This window comes from Leptodactylus fuscus, chromosome 2, assembly GCF_031893055.1.
Source record: "Leptodactylus fuscus isolate aLepFus1 chromosome 2, aLepFus1.hap2, whole genome shotgun sequence".
Classification (NCBI taxonomy): domain Eukaryota; kingdom Metazoa; phylum Chordata; class Amphibia; order Anura; family Leptodactylidae; genus Leptodactylus; species Leptodactylus fuscus.
This window is the reverse complement of record NC_134266.1, coordinates 166,224,890-166,237,001: the sequence shown is the minus strand read 5'-3', so window position 1 is coordinate 166,237,001 and position 12,112 is coordinate 166,224,890. Positions and strand designations below refer to the sequence as shown.

Here is a 12,112-nt window from a genome sequence, read left to right as displayed (position 1 = left end):
AGTTACAAGGAAGCATAAAGCTAATCTAATGTAGAACACTCAGTGGCTGAATGGTCAAGAAACAACAGTAGTTACAAAGGGGCTTTACCTGCCAACCCTTTCTTGCATACTGTCAAGATTTCATCATTTAAAGCAACACTTACTACTTTTCAAGATACCTATCTTCCATTATGTTTTCTACTATATACCATATAGATTCAAATAAGGTTTAAAAAAAAACAAAAAAAAAACAACTTTAGGTCATAATTTAAGTACCATATTACTTGTAAAACTAAGTAAATGTACAACATATAATGAATAATTTATATGTGTGTTTTGTTATAAAATTGATACACAGTAGTGCTAGAAGTATTTAAGTAAATGACGCCGTGAATTTTTAATAGGAAAATATTTTATGATTTTTTTTTCTATGATAAAATTTTGAGTTATTTGTAATAGCTCTTTATTCTCTTGTGTAAAGGAGTCAAAGACAGAAAGTAATGAAGGAAAAAAACCTCTATGTATTGTAAGTAAACAAAATATGGATTTACAAGAGTATATAAAAATATAGTATGCTACCCAGATGGGCGGTAAATGTACTGTATGTTGACTTAGCATTGTTTAATATAATCATTTTGAAGCTAAAATTGTAAAGTAAGGAATACAATGGAGAAACACGGCTGGAATATGTCATATATTTGCTACTTCCTAAAGATCTGACAAATTTTACACATATTTATCATCTTTACAACCCTTTTACACTTACAACACTTTCTCGGATTTGCAATATATTTTTCTAGCATTCTTTGAAATAGATCATAATTACGCCATATATCTTGTGGTAAGAGTTATCTTCTTTGTCCTATCTCATATTATGTACTTCTCCCATATCTATAGATTTCAAATAACAGCTCATAACATCAGATTTATTTCTATAGCGTCGCTGTGTTCCTTTTCTAAAGTGCCATATACAGTATTCCTACTGTATGGGAAAAATAGTGAAAAACTGAATAGATAAGAGATACTAATAAAGGAATTAAAAGTTGTAGATTTATTGCGAATGTAAGATAAATTAATATAAAGGGGAATGAATAATAACATTGTAAGCTATGTGATCTTGAGAACAGTGATCCTGATTTTCCTACATGAAAAAAGTGATGGTCAAGTAATGAGAAGGTCACTTGAAGAGTATTTGAACGTGTGATTGGTAAAGTAATCTCTAAGCAAATGACATAACATCACATTATCAGAATATTCCTGTAAAGTCATTCAGTGGGATTCCATTAAAGGGAATTTGTCATTAAAGACAGTTATCCCCTATGTAGAGGATAGAGGATGAGTGTCAGATTGCTGGAGGTCGACTACTAAGACCAGCAGCAATTACAAACCGGGACTAAAAGTTCCCCATGCCTCCTCCATGTGAATGAAACACCAGTGCCCTTGCATGACCAGTGCTCCTTTCACTTCAATGGGGGTTCTGAAGATTGCAATCCCACAAACCTCCTAAAAGTGAATGGAAAACTGGTCATGCAAATGCATTTGCATTTGATTCACATGGAGGAGGCATTGGCGACTTTTAGGTCTCCTTCTCCTGAACGCTGCGGATAGGGGATACATATTTTTAAGTACAAATCACCTTTGATATGCAGCATTTTAATTGGACAGTGCATTTATTAAGACCTATAGGACCACAAATTCCCACACTCAAGACTTATTGTATAACGTATCCAGTGAAGCACGTTATGTAGCAAAACAGAGTGGTCTTCTGTGCAGATGTACTCACATTTAACATAACTTTTGATATGTTAACATAACTTTATGTACCCAACATATCAGAACTTTTAATATGTTAAATAAACAACGAATCACTTTAACTTGACTTTTTTCCATTGATTTCATTGTTTGTTTTTTTGAGCTATCACATTGCAGTGAGTTATTAGATTTAAGATGGTTATCGCTATATGAGGCCTTAGCCCCCAGTATCTGCTTCTGGAGTTCACATGAATACACAACAAACAGAATGCCTGGCCAACATCAGCACAGCCCAACTTTCAGATAATGAATCCTTCTCCTTACAGTATTCTCATCTAAACAACCCCTGTCCTTATGCCCTATTGGGGGATATAGACATCACAGAAGTGGTTTCTTGCTTGGAATGAATTGCTGAGATTTTTTTACAGAAGTAGGCCTTGTGATGTTTTGTTGATTGTTGGAAGTCTTTTTCAGAAATTTGGTCAATCCCTATACTATAGCAACCATATTGTTGGATGCACCAAATGTAGTGACATCAAAGGGCCAACAACTATATATGAAACTGCATGAATGAATGAATGTCATATAATTTATTGAATAAGCTTGGTACATATACAACAGTTGGGTCACATTCTTAAAGTTAGAAAAATAGGAAACACTACACCTACATGACTGAGCCATAATATTGTCTCTTCTGTTTTACTCTAGGTAATAATTGTTATATTTTGAGATCACACAATATAGACAAAACATCTATTTTGATTGAACTTTTTGTCTACTTTCACTCTTTAGTTTATTTTCTCTAGATATCCTTCATAAAAAATAAACATTTCCATGTCTGACATCATTTGGCATTTTTCTACCCTCCTACAAATGTGATATAGTATTTCGCAACATATATTTATAGGCATAAAAATAAAAGCTAATTTATGAAACTAGAAGCAGGTTTATGTGCTATCTCTCTTTTAACCTAGATTCATTTCTATAGCATCTGTATATCTGAATATTGTCAGCAATTCATACTGTACAACAGTATGACCAAAATATCAAAAATAGTCTGTGCTTATTCATCAGGGCACATATAAAAGGAAAAAAAAAAACAATAATTTGTTTTCTACATTAGTGAAACACTTTGTCTGAATCATCAGTGTTTCTATCCCTATAAACCTTACATAACATGTATTATGTGTGCATGGGGAATTTTTTATCATGCAGCCATACATCTTAAACAAACGATAGTATTAATGAGTTTTATAGGTGACAGCATCATTATGAGTAATTGTTATTAAATGTGAAGATTTATGTAACATACCTTAAAAGGAAATTATATTTACTCATATCTGCAAAAGCTGAATGTGTACTGCAAAAACAGTGTGAACATTGCCATACAAAGCATTCCAGGACAAATATTTGTAATATTAGGAAATCATCACTATTGACTTTTTCATTTTACAGATTTTAACATTTAACTTCTTCTTGTAGATCATTGAGATGTAACAGAAGATGTCAGGTGGGTGGTCTTTGAAGTAACCCTGACTGAATAACTAATGTTCATTTACATCATGTAAACTAGAAGTATATCCCTTATTGCATAAGTTCTAACATATATTGTACACAGTGACTTCAGGAAAAGTTCAACTAATATATCCTCTACAACTATGAAGTGAGAGAAAAATGGACACCGTTGCTTTGGGATAAGAGAAGAAGTAGCTAAATAGTAGTTAAACATGTGGTAAACTAGTTCTTAAAGCAAACTGTCAGGTGATTTGTATTGCCTGAGAACAGAATATGCATTTTATACAACTTGGAGCAGAAGTATGAGGGTAAGTTCACACAGAGTTCTTTGGTCAGGATTTTGAGGCCGTATTAGCCTCAAAATCCTGACCAAAAGACGGCTCTCATTGATATCAATGGTAGCCGCTCAGGAGCTTGTGCCGACTCCTGGAAAAAGAAGTGAGATGCTCATTCTTCAGGCCGTTTCGCCTTGTGATTCGGCCTGAAGACACACCATCCTCCAGACTAGGCCCATTCATTGGACCTAATCCGGAGTGGAGTGTGCAGCTGGATGTCGGTTCAGTGCACTGGCTTTCATTCGCAGCTACTCAGCTACTACGCATCAGGTTCCGATCCAGAAAACCCTGTGTGAACTTACCCTAACTCTGTGTAACGGTAGGTTTACACTCATGTTTGGCTTTCCATTCACTGGGTCCACTTGGGTTCCCGAAAAATGGAAACCCCTTTTGCTTAAAAAGCAGTTACCCATAGACTATGGAATAGAATCCCCAAACGTAGAGCAAACGCTTGTGTGAACCTAGGCTAGGATAGACAGAGGGAGTCCTAATAATCCCACCTACTCTGGATTGACAGTCTTTTGTGTACACACGGAGGAGAGTATCAATCACTAGATGTGTGTGTGGGGTAAGCATGACTCAATCTTTCCATTCCAGGAGGATTTACTATGCTTTTATACAGAAATCCTGCTCCAAATCATATAAACCTACATATCACAAGCTCATCTGAGTTTGTCATATGCTGTTCTTAGACCTGGCAGAATTACCTAAGAAGTCTACTTTAATATCTATCCATACATTGTATATAATAATTTCACATACAGCAATTATGTTTATCTTCATCCTCAAATGGGCTCAAACTACTGATATCTGTAAGTCTGAACCTTAAGCTAAATACTAGATACATGCCCTGAAAACATTAATTTAAGTAGGACATGCAACGTTGTAGTGATACTCTTTATGTAAAGTATGTACTAATAAAGTAGATTAGTCTGTTTCATCTAATAACTTTTAGATGACATTAAAGAGAATGCGCATTAAGGCACCAAACTAAAATCAAGGTAATATGATTTATTATGAACATTTATACAATTTAATTGCATCTAAGTGCAGAGTAGATCTTGTACTTTAGGAAAACAGTCCCTTTCTATATCACCTATTAGGTAATAAGTATCTTACAGATGGGAATCCCCTGCTTTGACTAAAATACAGAACGGCTCTCACTTTGGTGAATTTGGCATGTCCACCTATAGTACTATGTAACTGACCATTCATTGAAATGACTGGTAATTAATTCTACATTATGTCATAATGGGGGGCTTTCTGAAACAAGACATATAGCTTAGGCGGCGTTCACACTACCGCCACTGTCTGCTCAGGGGTTTCCATGCTAAACCCCGGGGAAACTGGCTTGCTGGTGGTCAGCTTTAAAACCCATTCATTTGAATGGGTTTTTAAAGGTGACTGCTGGTGTCTGTATGTAGCCTCTCCACCTGGAAACCATGTTTTTTTGCACGGACACGAAGTCCTGCATGTACGACTTTGTGTCCGTGCAAAAAAAAACTTTTCAGGCGGACAGGCTGCATAGGGACATGGGGCGGTTACAGTCCTATGAAAAAGTTTGGGCACCCCTATTAATCTTAATCATTTTTTGTTCTAAATATTTTGGTGTTTGCAACAGCCATTTCAGTTTGATATATCTAATAACTGATGGACACAGTAATATTTCAGGATTGAAATGAGGTTTATTGTACTAACAGAAAATGTGCAATATGCATTAAACCAAAATTTGACCGGTGCAAAAGTATGGGCACCCTTATTATTTTATTGATTTGAATTCCCCTAACTACTTTTTACTGACTTACTGAAGCACAAAATTGGTTTTGTAACCTCAGTGAGCTTTGAACTTCATAGCCAGATGTATCCAATCATAAGAAAAGGTATTTAAGGTGGCCAATTGCAAGTTGATCTCCTATTTGAATCTCCTCTGAAGAGTGGCATCATGGGCTACTCAAAACAACTCTCAAATGATCTGAAAACAAAGATTGTTCAACATAGTTGTTCAGGGGAAGGATACAAAAAGTTGTCTCAGAGATTTAACCTGTCAGTTTCCACTGTGAGGAACATAGTAAGGAAATGGAAGACCACAGGGACAGTTCTTGTTAAGCCCAGAAGTGGCAGGCCAAGAAAAATATCAGAAAGACAGAGAAGAAGAATGGTGAGAACAGTCAAGGACAATCCACTGACCACCTCCAAAGAGCTGCAGCATCATCTTGCTGCAGATGGTGTCACTGTGCATCGGTCAACTATACAGCGCACTTTGCACAAGGAGAAGCTGTATGGGAGAGTGATGAGAAAGAAGCTGTTTCTGCACGTATGCCACAAATAGAGTTGCCTGAGGTATGAAAAAGCACATTTGGACAAGGCAGCTTCATTTTGGAAACAAAAATTGAGTTGTTTGGTTATAAAAAAAGGCGTTATGCATGGCGTCCAAAAAGAAACAGCATTCCAAGAAAAACACATGCTACCCACTGTAAAATTTGGTGGAGGTTCCATCATGCTTTGGGGCTGTGTGGCCAATGCCGGCATCGGGAATCTTGTTAAAGTTGAGAGTCGCATGGATTCCACTCAGTATCAGTAGATTCTTGAGAATAATGTTCAAGAATCAGTGACGAAGTTGAAGTTACGCCGGGGATGGATATTTCAGCAAGACAATGATCCAAAACACCGCTCCAAATCCTCAGGCATTCATGCAGAGGAACAATTACAATGTTCTGGAATGGCCATCCCAGTCCCCAGACCTGAATATCATTGAACATCTGTGGGATGATTTGAAGCGGGCTGTCCATGCTCGGCGACCATCTAACTTAACTGAACTTGAATTGTTTGTCCAAAATACCTTTATCCAGGATCCAGGAACTGATTAAAAGCTACAGGAAGCGACTAGAGGCTGTTATCTTTGCAAAAGGAGGATCTACTAAATATTAATGTCACTTTTCTGTTGAGGTGCCCATACTTTTGCACCGGTCAAATTTTGGTTTAATGCATATTGCACATTTTCTGTTAGTACAATAAACCTCATTTCAATCCTGAAATATTACTGTGTCCATCAGTTATTAGATATATCAAACTGAAATGGCTGTTGCAAACACCAAAATATTTAGAACTAAAAATGATTAAGATTAATAGGGGTGCCCAAACTTTTTCATAGGACTGTATCTTTAAAAACCCATTCAAATGAATAGGTTTTAAAGCTGACCACCAGCAAGCCGTCCCCTGTCCAGTTTCCCCGGGGTTTAGGATGGAAACCCTTGGCCGGACAGCGGCGGTAGTGTGAATGCCCCTTAAGGTGGCTTCTTTGTATAAAGGAGTTGTCATGATGAGACTAAGGGCATGGCCAGCGCCGCACCTCCCATGAGGCGACCTGAAGTGATCACTTCAGGCGGCACTATGCCAAGGCCCCGGGAAGGGCGGCATTTTTGCTTACCTAAGCCAGTCCAGGACAAGCTGTCCTGGACTGCCTTAGCGTCACCGTCACCGAGCGGTGGATTGGGGAGGCCCTGTGGACGCAGCGCTGCTCCAGCGGCCTCACCTCAGGCAGAGAGCAGGTCCTCTCCCTGCCTGCTCTCTGCCTGCTAACGCCGCTCCGCCACGCCCCCTTCGCTCCGCCCCCTCCGCTCTGCCCCCTCCTCCGGGGGGGGAGGCGGCTTTCTGTCGTCTACCTCGTGCGGCGGAAACGGTAGGTTCACCCCTGGGCATGGCAAAAAGATTTCAGGTGCTCAGTCCTTGTTCTAAATTATTCCTAACTATAGGAATTGTAGAAACAAATAGCAATGACTTATTATTACATTTTCCAAATCTTTTTTCATGTATGTTACTGCATCTAAAGCTGAGATCACAACTTCTTCAGAAGATCTGCTTAGAGCCACCTTCACAGAATCCATCATATTACCTGCAGAAAATAGTACATAATGCAGTTATTTTTTCAGTAAAATGACAGACGCTATGAAGGAACGTGATGATTTTTCTGCCATTTTCTGTTGTCTGCTTCTTTGACAGAACAGGAAACCAGAAATGGGAAAGCAGATGTGAATTCATTCTAACATCTGCACGCAAGTCAACAAACCATGTCTAATAAATATGGAAAAAAAACATAATTTTGTATAATTCAGTCTTATAATTGCTTTTATAAAGTGTAGTTTGCTAGTCTGAAATAGAATATTTAATGTACCAACAAAAAACTGATAAATTCTGCAGGTTGAGAAATGTGATAAGATATGGTTTCTCATCAACATCTAAGAATATATTAGAACTTCTGGCAATTCTGAACATTGTGCTGTAACTGCGTTAATATCTTCTATATGGACTTAAAACACTGCCAAATATTTTCCCAGGAACATGGTACAATGAAATAGTGTTCACTTACAATCCTACAGCTACAGTACATACCTTTCTTGAAAGATAGTTGCTTAAAAATCTAAAGACTTTCTAGCTATCCTTGTAGATTTAGTTATATTCCTGCTACAATATTCACAGTTCAAAAGAAACTCATAAATCTATTTTTATTTTCATGGAAAACAGATGTCCGTTGTTTTATACTCCGTGCAAAGGCGAATTTCAGCCACTAATTACAAGCATGTTCCTTCGGAAGTTGAAAAATGTGGCCAAGCTGCGTACTGTGAATGTTTTATACTGAAGATAAACTTTGCATCTTGTGTATTCTGATTTTTAGTTTTCATCATCTGTAATTTCACAGCAGTTGTTTTCTCTAGAAACTGGTCCGATAAAATGGCGACCTCAGGACCTCAGCAGTATGACGGGGGCGTGGGGGGGTAGATTGTTCTTGTATCCTCTTTCTGTTGCATTCGGGGAAATACACTTTATGCAGTAATTGCGTTTTTGCCATATCTTTACGTCTACCAAACAAGTTAATACTGGAACAACTTGCAGCAATTAGATAGATGGTATTGTTCATTCAATCTTTTTTTAGCTTTCTTTTTTTTCTGAAGTTTTTTTTCTTTAGAATGAATGTAAAGCTGGCTATATTATTGGCAGCCAAAAGGCAAGGGGAGATTAAATCAACTGAGCTGACCGATGCTCCACGTGTCTTCTAGAAAAGGGAGGTACAAAAACTCGAGTACATCTATTGTTTCAGTATTGTTTCCTTAGACTCCTAGTAGTAGTCCTCATAGTTCTTCGGGTTCAAACAATAAAGTATGGCACCTCCAAATGAAAATATTGTTGCTCCCCATGCTAAGCCATAACCCCAGTTGAATTCATGGTATATTTTTAGCGTGACAGTTTCAATGAATTTGATTGGATACAACACAAGACCGCATACTTGAAGGACAACTGAAAAACAAAAGAAAAACTAAGTTACTTTACTGTTGGTAAAAATATTATTCATTACAATGTGAACCAAAGTAAGGAGACTATCACACAGAAATTAACTTTAATGTAAAATCAATGTTAAAGTGTATGTTGATAGTTTAGGATCACATATATACATACAGCAAAATTCTTACATGGGCTTTTTTTTTTTTTTTTTGTTAAAGTAGATTGTGAGCCCCATATTGGGATCACAATGTACTTTTTTTTCCCTATCAGTATGCCTTTGTAGAATGGTAAATAGTCCACACAAAAACGGGGAGAACATACAAACTCCTTGCAGATGTTTGTTCCTGGCAGATTCGAACCCAGGACTCCAGCACTGCAAAACTGCAGTGTTAACCACTGAGCCACCATGTTTCCCTCTTACATGGGCTTTTATTGAAAAGCATAACAGAAGAGAAATCAATCCAATGGATATGCTTATACAGTCTGCTGTGATGGTGCCTTTATTGCATTACAGAAAATATTCACTACAGCACTGTAATCTCAGTATAGGGATGTTCAAAAAGAAAGTTTTTGTTTTTAACCACTGCCACCAATGTTATTATGAACCCTGTATTGTGATATTATTGTGTCACAGCACAAGGGTAGATCATAGTGGCTAGTGGCAGTGGTGATCCACTATGATTTTTTGCAGCTTCACACTGCTGCTAATAACTTCCTTTAATGTAGACCAAAGGGAGGAGCAAGGGAATGAGCAGGTATGGGGGCGGGGCATTAATAAATGGTACAGCTGTACATGGGGAATTGATGCATTCATTTTACTAATAAAAGATGCTCTAAAATTTAGCTGAGCTGTAGTAATGACACATGACCAAGGGATGTGATACCACTACATGAGAGGAACACATAATTTCTAATAATGTATAACCCCTTTAAAGGCATTACTCTGCCTCAAAAAACAACCTTGACAGTATCCTTCACAATGTAAGATTCCAAAAAGAAATTGATTTAACAAGAGTTTTGAAATATATAAAGTATTACTGCTGACATTTTAACAGTAAACACAGCAAATCATAGCAGGAATTTGGTGCTTATAGCAAAAGACTGTATTTAAAATAAAACACAATTTTTGTTTCATAAGATTATGATTAGAGATGAGCGAACAGTGTTCTATCGAACTCATGTTCGATCGGATATTAGGCTGTTCGGCATGTTCGAATCGAATCGAACACCGCGTGGTAAAGTGCGCCATTACTCGATTCCCCTCCCACCTTCCCTGGCGCCTTTTTTGCTCCAATAACAGCGCAGGGTAGGTGGGACAGGAACTACGACACCGGTGATGTTGAAAAAAGTAGGCAAAACCCATTGGCTGCCGAAAACATGTGACCTCTAATTTAAAAGAACAGCGCCGCCCAGGTTCGCGTCATTCTGAGCTTGCAATTCACCGAGGACGGAGGTTTCCGTCCAGCTAGCTAGGGCTTAGATTCTGGGTAGGCAGGGACAGGCTAGGATAGGAAGGAGAAGACAACCACAACAGCTCTTGTAAGAGCTAAATTCCAGGGAGAAGCTTGTCAGTGTAACGTGGCACTGACGGGCTCAATCGCCGCAACCCAGCTTTCCGCGGATCCTGAATGGAATACACTGTCAGTGTATTCCCGTATACCCGATATATACCCCCGATACCCGTTCCAACGGTGTGCCCCCCCACCTTCACCCCAGAAATACCCTGCAAGTCCCCTAGCAATAGAATTGGGGCTATATACACCCACTATTTTTGCTACTGCCATATAGTGCCATTGTCTCACTGGGAATTCAAAGAATATATTGGGGTTACAAATACCTTCAAGTCCAGGGAGAAGCTTGTCAGTGTAACGTGGCACTGACGGGCTCAATCGCCGCAACCCAGCTTTCCCAGGATCCTGAATGGAATACACTGTCAGTGTATTCCCGTATACCCGATATATACCCCCGATACCCGTTCCAACGGTGTGCCCCCCCACCTTCACCCCAGAAATACCCTGCAAGTCCCCTAGCAATAGAATTGGGGCTATATACACCCACTATTTTTGCTACTGCCATATAGTGCCAGTTTCTGACTGGTAATTCAAAGAATATATTGGGGTTATAAATACCCTCATTTCTTGCTACTGGTATATAGTGCCATTGTCTGACTGGGAATTCAAAGAATATATTGGGGTTACGTGCACCCACAATTTTTACTACTGGTATACAGTGCCATTGTCTGACTGGGAATTCAAAGAATATATTGGGAATACAAATACCCTCATTTCTTGCTACTGCCATATAGTGCCAGTTTCTGACTGGTAATTCAAAAAATATATTGGGGTTACGTGCACCCACAATTTTTACTACTGGTATACAGTGCCATTGTCTGACTGGGAATTCAAAGAATATATTGGGAATACAAATACCCTCATTTCTTGCTACTGCCATATAGTGCCAGTTTCTGACTGGTAATTCAAAGAATATATTGGGGTTACGTGCACCCACAATTTTTACTACTGGTATACAGTGCCATTGTCTGACTGGGAATTCAAAGAATATATTGGGAATACAAATACCCTCATTTCTTGCTACTGCCATATAGTGCCAGTTTCTGACTGGTAATTCAAAGAATATATTGGGGTTACGTGCACCCACAATTTTTACTACTGGTATACAGTGCCATTGTCTGACTGGGAATTCAAAGAATATATTGGGAATACAAATACCCTCATTTCTTGCTACTGCCATATAGTGCCAGTTTCTGACTGGTAATTCAAAGAATATATTGGGGTTACGTGCACCCACAATTTTTACTACTGGTATACAGTGCCATTGTCTGACTGGGAATTCAAAGAATATATTGGGGTTATAAATACCCTCATTTCTTGCTACTGCCATATAGTGCCAGTTTCTGACTGGTAATTCAAAGAATATATTGGGGTTACGTGCACCCACAATTTTTACTACTGGTATACAGTGCCATTGTCTGACTGGGAATTCAAAGAATATATTGGGAATACAAATACCCTCATTTCTTGCTACTGCCATATAGTGCCAGTTTCTGACTGGTAATTCAAAGAATATATTGGGGTTACGTGCACCCACAATTTTTACTACTGGTATACAGTGCCATTGTCTGACTGGGAATTCAAAGAATATATTGGGAATACAAATACCCTCATTTCTTGCTACTGCCATATAGTGCCAGTTTCTGACTGGTAATTCAAAGAATATATTGGGGTTACGTGCAC

General features: G+C 38.3%; 1 protein-coding gene across 1 annotated transcript in view; it reads right to left on the bottom strand.

Annotated features, from left to right (window-relative positions):
- Positions 1 to 6,719: 6,719 nt before the first annotated feature.
- TMEM47 (transmembrane protein 47) overlaps positions 6,720 to 12,112 on the bottom strand; it is a 116,812-nt gene continuing 111,419 nt past the window's right edge. The window contains exon 3 of the mRNA XM_075265089.1: positions 6,720 to 8,873. Within this exon, the coding sequence (XP_075121190.1) occupies positions 8,695 to 8,873 (179 nt within the window). The 3' untranslated portion in view covers positions 6,720 to 8,694. The remainder of the gene's footprint in view (positions 8,874 to 12,112) is intronic.